General features: G+C 46.8%; 1 protein-coding gene across 13 annotated transcripts in view; it reads right to left on the bottom strand.

Moving 5' to 3' along the window:
- The window catches only part of FHOD3 (formin homology 2 domain containing 3), a 393,487-nt gene that overhangs the window by 22,003 nt on the left and 352,517 nt on the right, over positions 1-18,967 (bottom strand). For all 13 annotated transcript variants that reach the window (XM_059707132.1, XM_059707122.1, XM_059707123.1 and 10 more), the window contains 4 exons: positions 13,813-13,971; positions 3,808-3,990; positions 2,040-2,159; positions 590-751 (listed from right to left, as the gene is read on the bottom strand). In XM_059707132.1, the coding sequence (XP_059563115.1) occupies positions 590-751; positions 2,040-2,159; positions 3,808-3,990; positions 13,813-13,971 (624 nt within the window). The remainder of the gene's footprint in view (positions 1-589; positions 752-2,039; positions 2,160-3,807; positions 3,991-13,812; positions 13,972-18,967) is intronic.

The following is an 18,967-nucleotide window of genomic DNA, read 5'->3' as shown; positions in this document are numbered from 1 at the left end:
AGGCGACCCCTGTGAAAGGGTCGTTTGTCCGCCAAAGGGGTCGCGACCCACAGGTTGAGAACCGCTGATTTAGGGGCTTGCACTGAGGGACCAGGGCCACCTACGGTTACAGCCCTATAAACCCATTCCCTCTGGGGGCCATCACAGGGACGGCCAATCTGCGGGGCAGGGGGCCAGGCGAGCCCGTTTCCTGGCTCAACACCTCACTGCTGGGTCCTATGGAAGTCCGAGGAGGAGCCAAACTGCCTCTTTTTGACATCTTTGCCCACATTAAACAAGCTGGGAGTTTTAATGCCCGAGAACCCAGCCTGGTGAGTAACACAGCTCCTCCGTGGACACAGCAGTTGGGTCGGGGATGGCAGGCTTGCTCACATACCTCAGTAGGAAAGAATCCGGCGGAGAACCAGAGATGGGAAAATGATCTTAAAAGTGCACTCCAAGAGGCACGAGACGAGTCATAGTCACAGACTCCAGAGCAGGGGATGCAAGCGGCCCTTGGGTGTCTTACTTCACGGAGCCTGTGCTCCTGAGGACGGGCACAGACCCAGCTGAGGGGGAGACAGACCCTGCTCCGGGGCCACACACGTACCTTGGCTGACCTGGTGACGGCCCCGATCTCCGAGTACAGGTCGGAGCTGTCGGGGAAGTTCTCCACCACCATGGTGCACACATGGTGCAGGAGCGACTGCTTGTGCACGGTGTCTTTCACTTCTGGAACCTTCTCGAGGTAGCTTAACTCAAATGCTTTGGCCTGGTAGGTGAACATCAAATAAAAGGCAGGAAGGACAAGTTTTACGCAGGTTCTTAGAAAGACACAAAAGGTTAGACTCGATGCCCTGTTGGAACAGCCCAATATATATTTGTTAAAGATATGTGTGTGTTTTTATTGATTTCAGAGAGAGGAGAGGAGAGGAGAAGAGAGGAGAGGAGAGGAGAGGAGAGGAGAGGAGAGGAGAGGAGAGGAGAGGAGAGGAGAGGAGAGGAGAGGAGAGGAGAGGAGAGGGAGACAGAGAAAAAAAAATCAGTGTTGAGAGAGAATCATAGATTGGCTGCCTCCTGCACAACCCCCCTCCCCCGCCTCCACTGGGGATCAAGCCCTCAACCTGGCATGTGCCCTGACTGGCAATCGAACCGTGACCTCCTGGTTCACAGGTCAATGATCAACCCCTGAGCCACACTGGCCAGGAAGCCCAGCTTCCCAGGGCATGCACTCGATCATTCCTAGCTGGTCACACCTGGATGAGCCACATAGAATGAGATGAGCCTCCAGCCCTTCCCCACCACAGCCCTCAGCCATGGGCTGTCCCAAGGGTCTGCCCCTAAAAGCAAGGTGCTGGGAGGCTGGGACTCTGCCATCTGGGTATCTACACCCCTTTTCTCCCTTTGCCTATTTCTATTCTACTTCCTGGCCAAAGATAGGCCCATTTTCAAACAAGTCTGTTTATAATGCATATAATTACAAATATTTGAGTGATAAAAAACAAATATTTGGCCCTGGTCAGTGTGGCTCAATTGGTTGGGTGTCATCCCATGTACTGAAAGGTCACTGGTTCAAATCTTGGTCAGGGCACATGTCCAGGTTGCGGGTTTGATTCCTGGTCGGGGTGTGCGGGAGGCAGCCGATTGATGTTTCTCTCTCACATCGATGTTTTTTCTCTCCCCACCTCACTTCCTTTCTCTTTAAAATCAGTAAAAACTCATTTAAACACAAATATTTGTACTTACATACATCAGACAAACAACAGAAAAGCCTAGAAGAAAATACTTCCAATACCAATTTTGAAAGTAGCTGACCTTCGAAGGAATAGTGTGTTCATTTTTCTAAGTTTTCTTATTTATAGCAAGATACAGGTTCAAATACAGAGGCCCTGGTATTTTAAAAACAAACTTCTTCTAGATTTTTAGCAAGAAAACACAAAAGTTGTCTTTCGAAGACCAGTTGTGCTTTGGAAAGCCAGTGGTATGACAGCCTCCACCAGCAAGCAAAGGGCAGTGATTCTGCAACAAGGGAGGGAGGGAGAAGGGATGGGAAGACTTACATTAGTTCCATTTAGAAAGTTCCCGATGGCTAAGAGAGTAGACAGGATGAAGCCCAAGGTTTTATTGTTCTCCAACTGGTCTATTCCTTCCTTCAGGTCCAAGAGTGGTTCTGCCACTTCCTTTCAATTAAAAAAAAAAATTGGAAGAAGATGATAATGTTCATTTTGGTTTTACTTTGTTCTTTTAATTTCTGTATAAGGTAATAACAAATTCTGCTCAGAACAGGGCAATCCCACATGATCTGCACATGCTTCTTGTCAAGGAAAAATGTCAGAGTGGCAGGGAGCAAGTCTAGTCCCCAAAGTCTCCCCAGTGGAGGCCAAGTGGGGACCTGTGGCTAACAGGAATGTGTGCTGGGGGATAAGTAACCCGCCTGCCCCCTTTCCCGCCCATCTTCCAAGCACAAGCAGGACTCAGCACCCCGTCTCCTCTCATCTCACCACGGCTGACTTCTATGACACTCCTCCCGCTCATGCTCCTTCAGAATCTGGACCAGTCTTCTTTGCTTTTCCCCTACCAGGCAGATGACACTGGACACTGTGGCCCCACTGTCCCTGGACCACCCAGGTCTCCTAACCTCTCCTCTAGGCACTCTGGCCAGTCACCTCTTGGTCTGGGTTCCTTTCTAGAAGGCCACCACTCTCATCACCCCCACGGCCTTCCTCAGTCCCACTCTCTCAGACTGGTAGCCTCATAGCCTCAGTCCCTTTTTTTCCTGTCATCATGTGGTCTCCACTCCCATGTTCTTACTGAGTCTCTCCCAGAGCCTGCATCCCAAAGCCAGAGGTTCACCTTCACTCTGCAGCCTAGCTTCCACCCTGCCTGTCCCCAACCAGGGCTGACCTACCTGTCTGTTTTCTCCATGACGCCACCTAATCTGGCTGGAGAGAGCCACCTAAACCTGCTGACTGGTTTTGTGATCAAGTCATGCCCAGTCACCTGAGCAGTCCAGGTTTCTTCATCCCTGCTTGGCTCCCAAATGAATTCAAATGCAGCGGCTTCCTCCTGAAGCTCCCCAGACCCACGCCACCTCTCTGGCCCTTGTACAGCATGGTGCTCTCTCCTCTGCAGCAAGGGAAGGCCACGCGACCTCTCCACCTGGGCTTTGAACCCGTCTCCTCTGAAACTTCCTCTCCATTAAACTCACCTCCAGCTCACTGCCCACCTCTGCCCTTTCCTCTCCCTAGTTCCATTTGCTCAGCGGCCAAAAGTGCTCATACTGCCCGGAGTCAGAGAGGACTCCCGCTCCTTCTGCTTTCTACTCAAGATGAGCCCACCCCCCCGCCCCACATGCCTTTACTGTCCGGGTCCCTTTCCTTCTGTGCTCCTCTCAACCCCTTGCAATCTGTTTCATCCTCAACTGTCTTCCACTTTCTCCTGAGATATTGGCTCTCAGAGGGACCCAATGACCTGCCAACTGCCACAGTCACTGGCAGTGTAGATGATTATCATCAAGTGGATGGATTTCAGGTCACTTTCTATACTGTGCTTGTCCGCATGCTCCAAATTTTCTACAGTGAGCGAACAGAATCAGAAGAAAAGCTAACAGTTTGTTTTAACCCACAACCACGTGTCTGAGGCTGGTGCCAGGCACACACATTAGAATAACCCATCACCGGCAGGATCCTGATCACTCAGTACAGACATAACCTCATCATAATCAATTCACCCTCCCTCGAGGATGACACGCCACTCCCTTCCCCAATGCAAACCTGACTTCCTCCACACGGGATGCGGGACTGGCTGCCTCTCCTCCTACGTGCTTACCTTTTCTGTGGTTTCATAGTCCATTTTGAATGCCCAGAGGTGGAGCCGTGCTGAGAGCTCGCTGATGGAGGAGAGCATGAGGAGGAACTGCTCCGCGCTGCCCAGCGGGGCCTCGGGGTTTGCCAGCTGGGCCTCCTGGATTTTCTGCTTCTCCTCTTCCGTGGGGATCATGGTTAGAATTTTCTGAAAAAGACAGGATGATACAGGATACGTTCTCGCTTAGTGATGGAACCTATCTCACCCCTTCGATGTTGCGAAATTCGTATTATAACTTTCCAACCAGGTAGGAGAGATGTTCTGTTGTCAGTGTTCTGTGGCATACAGGTGTTACGTTGTCATAAATCAAATGTACATTAGGGAAAAGCCCCACTGGCATCAATTTGATGTTCCTTTGTTCTAAACGTCCCTCCTTCCCTCTCTCTCCTTTAACCTGTTTCATAAGCAACTTGCCCCAAATGTTCTGGGTCTTGTACATGAAGGACATTCTGAAATCCACCCACTTGATAAAGGTGAGGGAAAGGTAAAAGAATAAGATAGAAGATTAGAAAACTACTTCCTGTTCCCTAGGAAACAGAGTAAAACATCTCAAGAATGTATGTTTTCTAGGCCTTCTCATCGATTCATTTTAAAGGTTATAAAAATGAGTGACTTTCAAATAACTCAGATTGACTTATCCAGAGGACATATAATTTTAAGTGTTTTAAACACTTAAGCCATATTTTTTAATTTATATAGAAATGAAAACACTGTAAATGATATCAAACTCAATTGAACAGGTAGTGAGTTGACCATTTTCCCTCTGGCATTCCCCAGCCTGGGTGTAAGGGAGTGGGAAACCTGGGAGAGGCCATCAGGTGCAGAGCGCTCCAGAGAACCCTCTCGTCCTGACTGAGGGAGTGGGAAAGGGGTGTCCTAGCAGAGGCAGCAGGGGCTGGAAGGACCTAAAACTCTGGAGGGAGAGAACCTTTCTCTCCAATTGGTGATGCTGTGGTCCAAACTCCTACTGCTTTTCTTCTCTCTGTCCTCCCTCGGGTTGGCCCTAAACATGAGCACAGTCACAGAAGGTGGGCGGCAAAGTGAGGTAACTGAAGCCCCCGCTTTCAGCTGGAAGACCAAGACAGAAGGCCCAGGGCCCTGGAAAGTACTGGAGAGGTCATGGAAAATGAAGAGCCTGGCAAAGCAAATGATAATGTTGTTTAAGAACTTCTGAGTTCATCCTTGAGCTGCTCATATGTGAGGCTGACCTTAACCAGCAGATCAAAGACTTGGAGACCTGCACTAGCCTTTGAAAACTTCAAAACTGGATCCAAAGCTGGAACCACAGTCTGCAACATGCAGGTCTGAATCCTGGCCTGAACCCAAGCAAGGGAGGGCTAGTTTTCAGTTCTCTGTGTGAAATAAGAATTACTCTGATATAAAAACTACACAAAGGTAATGCAAGAAAAAAAAGCTAGAAACCAATGTCCCTGATGAAATTAGATGCATAAATCCTTAACTAAATAGTTTAAAATATATAAATGTCGGTATGTTAAGATATATAAACACATGACTATATTTTACACAGCAATATAACAAAAAATAATAACCACAGGTTGGTTCAATATGCAGTAATCAATACATTTAATCTACCAGATTAATAATCTGAACAAGAAATTTCACATAATCATTTTGATACAAAAATTTTTAAAAATAAAATTCAATATCTATTCATGACAAAAAACAAATAAACTCCCAGCCACCCAACAGTGGGAGAGATTTCTCATACCTGATAAATGACATTTTATAAAAGACCTACAGCTCACATCATGCTTAGTGGAGATAGGCTGAATGCTTTCTCTCTAATATTGGGAACAAGATAGAAAGTATTTTAAAAAGAGCCACATGGATCGGAAAGGAGAAATGTAAACTGTCCCTATTGCACAAGGTAGAATTGTCTGCATAGAAAATTGTGAGGAATCTAAAAAATTTATTAAACAGTGAGTTTAAAAATGCTGTATGACATTAGGTCAACATACAGAAAAATCTATTTAATTTCTATACACGGATAATGTACAATTATAAACTGAAATTTAAGAAAAATTCTATTTACAATGAAATACTTAGGTAAAAATCTAACAAACCGACTTGTAGGGTCTGTATGCTGGAAAGTAGCAAGTATCGATAAAAATGATTTAAAAAGACCTAAATAATTAGGGGACATACTGTGTTCATGGACTAAAAGACAACAGGGTCACATATTAATTTTTCCAAAGTTGGTCTATAAGTTTAACTCAATTCCAATGAAAATACCAGTATAGTATTTTTTGTGGATACAGACAAGCTGATTATAAGTGTTTATGGCAAAGCAGATGAACCAAACCGTAACAATTTTGAAAACGAACAACCTTGAGGGAGTCCCACCACCCGATTTTAAAATGTACTAGAGAGCAACAGTAATAAGCCAGTGTGGTCTGGGCAACAGGACAGACATGGATCAATGGGACAAAACAGGGAGTCCAGAAATAGACCATACAAATATGGCCATTGATTCTGACAAAGATGCAAAAGCAGTTCAATGGAGAAAAGATAGTATTTCCAACAAATGGTTTTAGAACAATTGGAATTCTTATGCAAAAAAAGAACCTCAACTTAAACCTTACAGTTTACACATGGGTTAACTCAAAAGAATTAACAGATCTAAAGTAAAAGCAAATACTGCAAAACCTTTAGAAAGAAACAGGAGAAAACCTCTGTGACTCATGTTAGGCAATGAACTCTTTAGACATGATACCAAAACGATCAGGTTGATAAACTGAACTTCCTCCATGTTAAAGACCTTTTCTCTGAGAAAAACACTGTGAAGAGATTGGAGAGACAAGGTGTGGTCCCTCAAAAGGTTAAACGCAGAATTACCACATGAACCAGCAATTCCATTTGTAGGTTTTCACCCATGAAAACTTATGTTCATACAATAACTTGTACATAAATACTTGTAGCACCTTTATCCATAATTCCAATAACTGGACCAAACTACATATTCTTCAACAGGTGAATAAAGTGAACTCAGCAATAAAAAGGGACAAACTACAGGGACATACCACAATTAGGAAGACTCTCAAAGACACGCTGAGTGGAAGAAGCCAATTATGATTCCATTTATGTGAAATCCTCCAAAAGACAAAACCACAGTGATGAGACTAGACCCTGCAGGTCTAGTTATCAGGGGCCAGAGGTGAGCTCAGGGTGCGACTAGAAAGGGACAGCACAAGAGCACATTTTTGAGGGGCGATGGGACTGTTTTGAATCCTAACTGCAGTAGTAATTGCATGACTTTATGCATATTTAAAAACCCTTAGAGCTGTATAGCAAAAAGTTTCATTTTATTCTATATGAATGCAAACAACTTAAAAATAAAAAAACAAAATTGCAATCCTGGACCCCTGACATCATGATTGGCAAACACACAGGTGTTTTCAGGATTGTGCCTCAGGACGTGTGTGGCGGGGCCGAAGCCATCTGGGTTTGATGAGCGTGTGATCAGGGAGGGCTGTCTCAGTCCTTCATCAGGAGCCAGTGATGCCCAACTGCATGGGAGGCATGTGTTCTGTGCTGCAGTCAGAGTGAGGTCATGCCCTCAGCCTTGGCTGGTTTGGTTCAGCGGTTAAAGTTTGGGCCCTGAACGAAGGGGTTGCGGGTTCAATTCCCTGTCAAGGGTAAATACCTGGATTGCAGGTTCAACCCCTGGCCCTGGTCAGGGTGAGAGTGGGAGGCAACCAATTGACATGTCTCTCTCATGTCGATGTTTATCTCTCTCTCTCTCTCTCTCTCTCTCTCTCTCTCTCTCTCTCTGTCTTCCCCCCTCCCCCCGCTTCCTCTCTTCCTCTCTCCTTCTCCCTCTCCTCCTCCCTTCTACTCTCTCTAAAAATCAATGGAAAAAACATCCTCACTCCTCGGGTGAGGATTTAGAAAAAGAAGGTATGCCCTCAGATACCTTCTCTTCCAATATGCTCCTCATCATGGCCCCTAACCGAGATGATGCAGGTGGGATGTGACATCGGGGCGATATGCAGTAACAGTGCCCCTTGCTCTCCCACAAGCTCTGCTTGGACCCCACCTGTCCCCACAGATGGTATTAGACAATAAGCAAAGCAATCCAAGCCCAGGAGTTGAACTCAATCAGTTTTCAAAATAAAAACATAACTAAAATTTGTGTTTTAATTTTCTTTCTGCTCAAATTGTTTTCAGCATGGACAAGAATTCCGAAATAAAAAATTGTCAACACTTTCCCCCCCTTCTTCAGAAGGCATTTTCCTGCCATGCTTTTAGTTGCCTTTTTCCTTTGGGAAAGTAATCAAACACTCTTACTTTTGTTTTTCACTTCTCCGACTAATTGAAACCATTTGTTCAGTGTTGAAGATTTATGAGGCTGCCAGCTGCCAGTTTGTTTTATTTTTTCACACATCACTGACAATACAAATAGCCCTAAGACAGTGGAACGGCAGGTCAGCGCCACCTCCTCTGAGGTGAGGGCTGTGTTTTTCCAGGAGCAGATGAAAGGAGATGAGCATGAGGGGGAACCCCTGATTGGCTCTTCTCCGGGCCAGTAGATCCACTGGCAATTTTATGATCGCCATTTGGTGCCACGGGGAGAAAAATGTCAAACAAGACCCCTACGCAATAATGCAGTGTCTTTTGTTTTTTATTTCAGACAGGGCTTCACTTGCTTGTGTACCTGAAAGCCAAATGTCAGAGAAAAAAGCACAAGTCTCACTTTTTATGGACCCAAATGGTTAGGGGTTTGGCCATCTCATTCACATGCAGATGAGGCCGCAATGAGGAATTATTTTGCCTTGTGAGCTCTGTGCAGAACCCTGGCTACAGCTCTGGATGAGAACCTCACACAAGGATGTTGGTGACAACAGCAGAGAGCTGAAGAGCTGGGCCTGGTTTGTACACAACTTGTATATTCTCATGAAACAATGGCTTTCCATTTGGGTCTTTAATCTCATGGACATGGAGGGATCTTTTTTGGGGTCTTGATTGCCATTGTCTTTCATTGTTGGGACTATTTAGGGAAACACCTGGGGCAGAAATGATTGCAGATGAAGTGACTTGCCTGAGCGAGGCTAGGTCAACCAGGGCAGCGCTGGAACCACCCAGGAGCCCAGTGCCAGTTCCACAGCTCACAGCAACTCAACCAAAATGCAAAGCTAACAGCACAGCCGAGCGAGGCCCAACCACCAGGACACCCTGGGTCCTGGCATTGCTGACCGAGTATGGCACCTGACTGAGTCAGGCTCACTGTGTGCATCCAGCACCCACTCCGGCACCTGCAGATGGGGTAGCACAGCACAAAGTGCTTGGAAAGGCACTATAGGTTTCTACCTGTGGCCAAAGGGAATTTCTGTCTCTCAGATGCTGAATGGCCAGGCAGCCAACTGGGCCAAGTTAAATGTCACTTGGACCATTCAATTGTGCTACCCTCTATAAAAATCAGAAAAGCAAGAAAAAAGGGGAAAACTCTTCATACTTCCATTTGTGATACCAAAGCAATGTTCTAAAGTTTAATCCTCTTATGAAAAACTACTTCCATAATGAAGCTAGTCAACTGCTCCCTCAGGTTTACACAGCAAACCGGACACATACCATTGGGTTGCTAAGCAAAGCCACAGGACGTCATTTAATACATCCTAATCACATTTAGGCACACAGAGGTTTCAAATGGCCCTATTAGGTTGTGCTGCCATGCTCCGGTGCCTGTGTCCCAGAAGCAGACAGTCTGGCACAAGACCCTTGGCACGCAAGCTAGAAATCTCATTAGTAAAGATCTGTAAGGACATGGCTTCCATCTCTTCTCAGCCATGACTTAGTTCTTGAACAACAAGCCTAGAGAAAAAACTCTGGGGAAGTGGCTCAGCACACGGATATAGACCACACTATGGCCCTTGGGTCCCTGAGATCAGTGGTCAGAGGCAGCAGGTCATGGGTTCCAAGTTCTCCAAGAGAACTAGTATTTACAGGACAAGCATTCAAAAAATATAGGTATATAGTTTCTGGAATCACACAGGCAGCCTTAAATCAGGGGTTCTCAGTTGGAGTGATTTTTGTGCCCAGGAAACATTTGACAAAGTCTGGAGACATTTTTGGTTGTCAGCACTGGGGTGGTAGAGGCCAGGGATGTTGCTAAACATCCCACAATGCACAGGGCAGCTCCCACAATAAAGAACTGCCCAGCCCAGGCCTGGGAACAATGTGGTTGGTGGGGTGCTGTCCCATGCATCGAAGGGAATGCCAGTTCGATTCCTGCACCAGGCACAGACCCAGGTTTCAGGCTCCAGCCCCAGTCCTGAGTGTGCAAGACACAGCTGATTGATGTTTCATTTTCACATCAATATTTCTCTTTCTCTCTCTCTCTCTCTCTCTCTCTCTCTCTCTCTCTCTCTCTCTCTCTCTTCCTCCCTTCCTTCCTTCCTCCCTTCCTCTCTCTCTAGAAATCAGTAAAAAAAAAAAATCTTAAAAAAAAGAACTGCCCAGCCAAGAATGTCAATAGTGCCACGTTGAGAAGCCCTGCTTTAGACAAGAACTGTGATAAAAAAGTGTAACTCTGTGTTGTTGTGACTAACCATGGATTTACTGAGGATTCATGGCCCAATAAACTCTCAGAAGGGCTGAGTAGTGTTTTCTACAACTGTGTCTTTGTGCTTCATATCATTCCTTTCATCAGCTACTCCCAGTGGAAAACCACAGGCAGCACTGTGAAGTGGATTGCTCGGCCTCATGAGTCTTCTCACCCCCCTTTCAGATTCCCTTTTATTCTTTTTGGCATCAGTGGGCCCCCTCCTGGCCAGCCATCCCCAAGGCCCCTGCTCTGCCCCTGAGACTCAGATTCTAGAGCTCATATTGCAGCTTAACCTCTCACTGGCTTGTGAACTTGGGCACAGACTAAAACTAAGAGTCCCTCTCTTCATCTTTAAGATGCGAAACGTAATAGTATGGCCTTCTGATGTGAAGCTCCTCGCTGGTGCCTGGCCCACGGGAAGAAACTGATGAGAGTTATTTTTGTGCTGGGTTGCCATTCCTATATCCATCATCTCTACCCTTGCTCTCATTACTCCTTCCGGGATCAAAAAGGTGCTCAGCTGGAAAGCAGTCAGAAAAGGAAAAACTAATCTGATTCATTCTGAACCCTAAGTAACTTATTGTATCTGAAGCTTTCCCCAACCAGGGAGAGTGACATTTCAGGAAAGAATAAAGGCAGAGCCCAAAGAAATCCATCTCTTCTAATGGACTTTCAAGTTCTCAGCACAAGATCGGGAAATATTGCTAAAGGGGGAAGTTTCATTTTTTCCCTTTAATCAGGCTGGCTCTGGCTGCATTTGAAGCCTCTCTTTGAATGAGTTTGAAGCTTTTACAACCTCTAATGACAGTTACGTAAATGGGATGGTCCGAAAAGTGCGCCAGGGCCCGCCTACCATGCTCTTTGTCCTAGATCAGCAGTTCTCAACCTTCTGGCTCTTTAAGTACAGTTCCTCATGTTGTGACACAGCCATAAAATTATTTTCGTTGCTACTTCATAACTGTAATGTTGCTACTGTTATGAATCGTAATTTAAATATCTGATATGCAGGATGGTTTTAGGCGACCCTTGTGAAAGGGTGGTTCGACCGCCAAAGGAGTCGCGACCCACAGGTTGAGAACCACTGTCCTAGATCAGTGATGGTGAACCTTTTGAGCTCGGCGTGTCAGCATTTTGAAAAACCCTAACTTAACTCTGGTGTCACATATAGAAATTTTTTGATATTTGCAACCATAGTAAAACAAAGACTTATATTTTTGATATTTATTTTATATATTTAAATGCCATTTAACAAAGAAAAATCAACCAAAAAAATGAGTTCGCGTCATAGGTTCGCCATCACTGTCCTAGATGAACACACGGTTTGTCCAGGTGGGCAGCCCCCACCTGCCCAATGGCAAGCCAATGCCCTTCCCCTCGCTTGCTCCTCTGGGGGTCCCAGAGTGGGGCTGCCTCACACTGAGGCCTGCCTCCTCCTTCTTGTTTGGGAGTATCTCAATGTCCCTTTCTGTATGTACCTGCTGTCACCTGCATTCTCCTTTATGCCCCCTGCCCCAATCAGCCATGTGCCCTCACTCCCTGGCTGCCCACCTGGATGTGTTGACCTGCTCTGCTGCCTGGCCTGACTCTACGCTTGGGGCTCAACTTCCTCTCCAGCCATAAGGAAATGTATTTCCCTCCTTGTACCTGCTCCTTGGGACAGGGTGTGTGTGTTTCTAAGAGTAGAGCTGCTTAAGCTTATATTTGTTTCCTAGGGTGGCTGTAACCACAAAGTGGATTTGAGAGACTAGAAGTCTGCTATCAAGGACTGCGTAGAGCTATGTTGTCTCTAAAGGCCCCAGGAAAGGATCTGTATTGCCTCTCCCTAGTGTCTGGTGGTTGCAGGCAATCCTCGGTGCTCCTTGACCTGTAAACACATCACTCCAGTCTCCGCCTCTGTCACCTCGTGGCACTCAGTTCTGTGGTCTCCCTGTGTTCTTTCTGTCTGCACAAGACATCCTCCGCTCTACATCTATGTCGAAACATCCCTCTTCTTATAAGGATCTCAGTCCCTGGAGCAGGGCCCACACCAATCCAGCACAACTTTATCTTAACTGGATCACATCTGCAAGGACTGCTTCCAAATAAGGTCATATTCTGCGGTTCTGGGTGGACATGGATTTTGAAGGGACACTGCTCAATCCAGTTTATACTTCTAGGGACACAGTGTCTCCTGTGGAGTCCTCTTCTTTTCAGAGCACAAAGGCACACATGCCCCACTGCTCCCATAAAGGCACACACACCACTGTGCCCTCCCACACTCAGGGCTGCGTCAAGTCTGGCACCGTGGCCTGAGCCACTCCTTGCTTCCAACTCTTTTGTCAAGGGCTTGCTTTCCTCACTGGAGTCAGTCCTCATTTGTTCTCTCTACTCTCAAGTCTTTCACATAAGACTGTGCATGAATGAACCCCAAGTATGGAAGAATATTAAAGGAACCCAGGGCTTCTTGCTGATAGGAGTTGGAGTGGCTATCACCCAATGCTGTGAAGCAGTGTCCTCCTGTCCCCACTCTGACCCAATGGGCCCCATCCTGTATCGCCATTGATTTTTTTTTTTTAAGAGAGAGACACATCGATTGGTTGTCTCCTGCACGTGCCTGAATGGGGCTGAGGATCGAACCTGCACCGAGGTTTGTGCCCTTGACCGGGAATCAAACCTGCAACCCTTTGGTGGGTGGGCCATCATTCTAACTACTGCACCATGCTGGCTAGGCTCTATCACCTGTCTTTAGGAGTCTGAGGGCTGAGTCATTGGCTCTGTCTCCATGATTAGAATAGGAGTTTATCTTGCTTCAGACTAGCACTCGCCCACAGTGAAGGAAGAACAAGTATTGGCGGGAGAGCACTGAGCCCTTCCTGGCAGAGCAGGTGAGCTGTGGCTCCAGCGAGGCCACCTACCAGCCTTGTAGTCACAGCCAAGTCACCCAACCTCTCTGCACTGTGCCATTCAGATCAGCACATGCCAAAGCCTCAGCTGGCTTGGCGTCTCCAGTTTCTCAAATGAAACATCTCTCTCCACACCCTAACAAGTGCAAAGAGAGAAACAAAGTCATTTACATGAATATGAGCACACCCTACTTCTGAAACTGCTCCTTAAACATATTTGGTTTGAAATGATGTGAAAGAAGATCCTAACAGCCTCTTACGGAGGTTATCACATTCTTCCTCCAGGATGAGGTAGGTGGAGTATGGTCAGAAGGAAGTCAGTAAATGAATCACGGACTTCATAGGTAATGAGGGACTTTCCCATCCCCAAGAAGTTAAAAAGACACAAGAATTATGAACGTTATTCAGTCTGGCTGAGACAAAAGAAATGGCAAGCCACCCTACAGTCACACTGGCCACAGTAATGCTTTGCATATATTTGACACATTGCAGAACGCAAATAATGCTTGGCAGAGCAGCTCTCACCTCAATTCCTTCTTTATTTAAGGCATATTCATCAAAATTCAAGATGGCGATCTTGATCGTTCTTGGAGGGGGCAGCACCGTCAGCCCGATGTTAATGGCATTGCTCCTCTTCGAGTCCAGGACGATGATCTCCTGCCTTTTTCCGTCTGCGGCAGTTTTCTGGGTAATAGAACAAGGAGAATCCAAGATTAATGCCTCATCTTTGATCCTGTCTGTGTTTCATTATTAAGAGCAAACTCACTATTTATTCAGAGATGAAAACCAGTGGCCCCACTTAGGCGCAAAGGACTGGCTACCGCTCAGCACAGAAGAAAGCCATCAGGGCTCAGCTCTTGGCAGCCGCCAGGCGCAGGCCAGCAGTGGAACTTCGCAAGTCAGACACATTACAAAACAAAATTGATTTTCCTTCAATTGGGAACAATGTGATATTTTGCAAGAAAGAAACACACACACACACACACACACACACACACACACTCCTGTTTTTTTCCACAGAAGCAGTGGAAACAAAACTAAATCCTCCCAGAGCTCCCTCCCTGTGATCTGCAAGGAATCGGAATGTGCTCTGGTTGGCCCTAGGGCACATGGTGTGTGCCTGGGGATGGAGACGGAGGTTCACGTGCTGAGGAGACAGGAGCGACCTGGAGAACCCACCATTGCTGGCCGGGCAGCCCCTCTGGATCCCTGGCCACATCGTCTCAGGGGCTCCTCTCCCCATTCAAATGTCCCATTCCCCTTAATCCAGAGTACCTGCCACACTTCCACATGTGGGCAGCTGCCACTAGTGGGTGAGGAGGAACCTTCTTAGGAAGGAGACCAAAGGACAGGTGCTGGTAAAGAGGAATGAGGGATAAACAGTCCTGGAGGTCAAGGAGGGGAACAGAGGACAGAGGTGTCTAAGGGTCCTCATAGAGACCTCGTGTGTGGCTTCCCTGCTGGGCTGAGTGCCTTGGGAGCAGGCCCTGGGTGTGTGGTGCCCAGAGATGAGTTGACAAGGCCTCCAGCTTCCCCCTGAGCTCCTGCGAAATTCAGGGTAGTGGACATAGGGACAAGTGGATAAGGTCTGGCCAGCAAGCCCCCTGACCATGCAAACAGAGCTGGGAGAATGACTATTCTATTTAGGTAACAAGCCTAGATGACAATCATGAGTTAGGCAGAGAGGACCGCTTGAAGGAAAAGATGGGGTGTTTACAATGTGAGGGGGCTCAGCAGTAATTTTAACTCATCTAATGTTGGGGGGGGGGTAGGGTCTGGAGGAGCTGACATCTCGGCTGGGTCCTAAAGAATGTGTAAGATCTAGTTTGGAGCTGGGGAGAGAAGATAAGGAGATAAAAAGTGGCTTTGTCTAGATTGCTGGGGACTGCCAGAGAAGAAGCTGAAGTTTGGGGGGCCACAACCAGGGGCCCTCAGGAGCCAGCCATTACGACTCCATTGCAGGCGGGCCCCAGCTGAGTGGCTGGCTGCTGCTCACCATGGGTGTGGCTGGGCTGGGAGCAGCGGAACTGTCAGGAGGAGCTGGCCATTGCAACATGAGAGGCTGGAAGCTGACTTGGAGAAAAGGACTGCGGCCCCTTACGTCCTACTGAGCCCTTCCAAAATCAATTACTAAAACTCTATTTTAGATCCTTAAATATGCATTTGGGAATAAATTAAAATTTCTTCCCGAGGAAAATAATTGAAAGCATCCCAGCTGCTCTGGGGCCTGGTGGCCAGGAGGAACAGTGCCTGTGGGTGTGGCATCGGCTCTGACCGCCGGCTTCCGGGATGTATGGCACATGGACGCACCCTCGTTCCTCAGGGCAAACTTGTCTTCTATTCATTTAATCCAATGAGCCTCTTGGGAACCCTTGAAATTTAGCTTTTAAAATCTAATCACAAATAGTATTTTGTGGGTGAAATGCTAAGAAGGAATGGGGAAGGGGTTGGCAAATGCTGACTACAAGCAATGAAGAGGATGAGAGGGATGCTAAGATTCGAAATTCCATCCTAGCTAGTTTGGCTCACTGGATAGAGTGTTGGCCTGTGGACTGAAAGGTCCCAGGTTCAATTCTGGCCAAGGGCACATGCCTGGGTTGCGGGATTGATCCCCAGTAAGGGGGGGGGGCATGCAGGAGGCAGCCGATCAATGATTCTCTCTCTTCATTGATGTGTCTATCTCTCTATCCCTCTTCCTTCCTCTCTAAAATTAATAAAAATATATTTTTTAAAAAAGATTTGAAATTCCCACTCACCCAGCACCCACTCCTTCCCTGCTCACAGCAGGACCTTGACTTCTGTTGGGCTGGCAATGTGTCAGTGATATCAGTCCCATCCCTGGACCCTTGCAGCCAAAGCTGGGCCTGTGACCTAGGTCTGGCTTTTGTTTTTCTGATTAAAAAGGGATAGACCCAGAGGGCCATGCCAATTGCCCTTCCCCTTTTTTCCTGCCGAGAGTGTGGACATGAGGCTACATAAGGATGGCAGCATGGAAGGAGCCTGGGTCTGGCATTGGAGGGGCACTTTCCCCGAACCAGGATCCAGTGCAGAAGGCATTGATCAGAGGGCAGGGATTCCCTGGGAATCATGAGCCCTTAGCCCCTCACCTACAGTCCCCTCATTCCAGGAACCTAGAGAGATGCCTGTACAGGCCCAGCCCAACCAGAGCCTTTGTGCAAATGAGAAAAAGACCACCTCTCCGTAACTGGGGAGACACATTCCCATGGCAAACAGCTTGAGAAGAAAGCACCACTCAGATTTCAGCCCTGCCCCTTCAGCCAGTGTCTACGTGCCAAACAACGTGCACAGACCTACATGGTGGCCCTGAGCCTGACATATCCTTGTCCCCATCTCAATAGAATTCAATGGACACCAGTGGGCAGACCCACACACTCCCCTGCAAGTTGGGGAGATGCCTCCAGGCATCCTGAGACACTGGAAAAGCTGTCCCCATAGATGACTCTCCATGTTTTCAGAGCTACTTCCACCCACTTTGGAAGGAATAAGAATTAAAGTAATACTGAAATTGAATTATTCAATCTCTGGAGTTTATCCAAGAAATGTTTTAAATGCTGTGCTTCATAATGAAAACAGATTCCACTGGAAGCTACTTGAGCACACCACTGCCTTGGGGTTTGTCTTGCCTGAGATAAGGTGGTAGCTCATGTAGGGCTGTCCTTTCTTCCCACAGTAACCTAGAGAAGCACCTGCAGGAGCTAGCCAAAGTTCCCCATGCCCAAGAGCCCGTGCCCATGTCTAAGGATTAGCAGTCATCAATTCTGATCCATGTCAGTCATCTTTTTGGGTTCAAAGTCCTCAATCAGCAAGTATGACCTTCAAATACCCTTCACATGGTCCTGTGACACACCAATGTCATCCATCCTCGTCCACAAAGCCTCTCATGTCCCCCTGTCCTTCACTCCCACCACCTCCGCCCTGAGCCCAGCCCCTGGTGCCAGCCTCCATCCCTGGCCTTCTGCTCCTAGTCTCTCGTCTTCCCCAGCCCATCTATCATTCGCTTTCTCACAGCCTTTCTCAGTCACCCATTTCCTTACTGCACTTCTTTGATCAGAAAGTCAGTGACTGCCCACTGTTTGAAATTAGAAAAATAGGAAATTGGTCAATGATGGAAAGAGGATATAGAGCAGAAGCCAAAGAAGAAAGAGTGGTCCTTGTGAAGGAGATTAGGAGTTAAATGCCCTTCTGAAGGCATCTAGAACAAAGGGGTAAGATGTGACAGGACAAAGGTGGCACAGGACTTGGGAAGATGACAGGAGGCATAACGTCTAGGCAGGAAATCAGAAAGTTGTCCTGAATTTGATAGGAGACTAGATACATCCCGAAAAGCAACTCCGAAACAAGAAAGCAACAGACCAAAGCCTCTTGACATATCGACACAGGGTCTACATGAAGGAAATGACAACACCGTCTTGAAAGTAATAAAAGATGATGTGAATAAAGGAGAAACAGCATATTCCTGGATAGGAAGTCTCAATGTTAAAAGGAGGCTCATTTTCTCTCATCTAATACATACATTTAAAGTAATTCTAATAAAAGTCCAACAAGTTTTTTTAGAATTAAAAAATATTCTAAAGTCACTATGAAAGGCTATATGTATAAAAACAATCAGTAGAGTTATATATAATATTTACCCGATCAGCTATAAAAACATTACAAAACCAATATAACTAAAATGTGTAGCACTAGAATAGCTAGAATGATAGAACAGAAAAAGTGATAGTACAGAAAAAGCTCTCAGACAACATTCCAGGGCATTCCAACACATACCAAGATTAGTGAGTGACATTCATTTGAATGCCCGATCTCTAACATGGAACCAAAGAAAGTAACCTGAAGTCAGAAAAACCACTATGGCAGGTTAGCATCCTGACAGACTGACTGACATTTTCCTTCATAAGAAGAGAGAAGGCAAGAGCAGTCTCGGGTAAGTATGGTGGGAGCACGTCATGCCCCACGGACCCTCATGGCTGACTGGAGTCTCAAGTCATGATCAGTGATGGTGCAGGACAGCAAACCCTGAGCACAGGCGGGAGGAGAGGCCGAGTCCTCCAACAGCCTCTTTCTGATTGGCCGAGTGTCTTCCCATATTTATTGATTCGGAGCCTCTCTTTGATATAGATCCTATTTCCTTAAACAGGTATTATCCAAGTGCTAGTGAGGTGCCTACTCCTTGAGTGGGGCCATTTCCATGAGAATAATCTAATAAAGAAATGCATACGTGGGGAGGGCCAGGAGGCCCATGACACCATAAGCTCAATCCTGTTCTGAGGTTGACAGACTGGCCTCCAGGACTAATGGGGAGGGGAGCTCTGGAGACAGGCCAGGGGATTCTCCTTTGCCAGGAGCAGTGGCTCCTCTGTGACTGACAGCAGAATGGCAAACATGAAGTCCCCACCACTAACTGGGAGAAACACAACAACGTTTACCCGAGGAGGAAACGGGTCTGATCAATCTGCCGACACTCTCTGAAGGAAAACCAGGAATGTAGTTTATTCAGAGCAGCACTTTACAACTTGGAGTGCACAAGAGAATCCCTAGGGGTATTTTTAAGCCACAGTGATACTTGGGTCCCCTCAGAGATCCGATATCCCCTGTCTAGAGTGGGGCGCAGGGGTCACAGACGTTTAAAAGGTATCTCCAACAACAGGACTCTCTGATT

Source organism: Myotis daubentonii, chromosome 8 (assembly GCF_963259705.1).
Source record: "Myotis daubentonii chromosome 8, mMyoDau2.1, whole genome shotgun sequence".
Taxonomy (NCBI): Eukaryota; Metazoa; Chordata; class Mammalia; order Chiroptera; family Vespertilionidae; genus Myotis; species Myotis daubentonii.
This window is presented reverse-complemented; position numbering and strand designations above follow the sequence as displayed.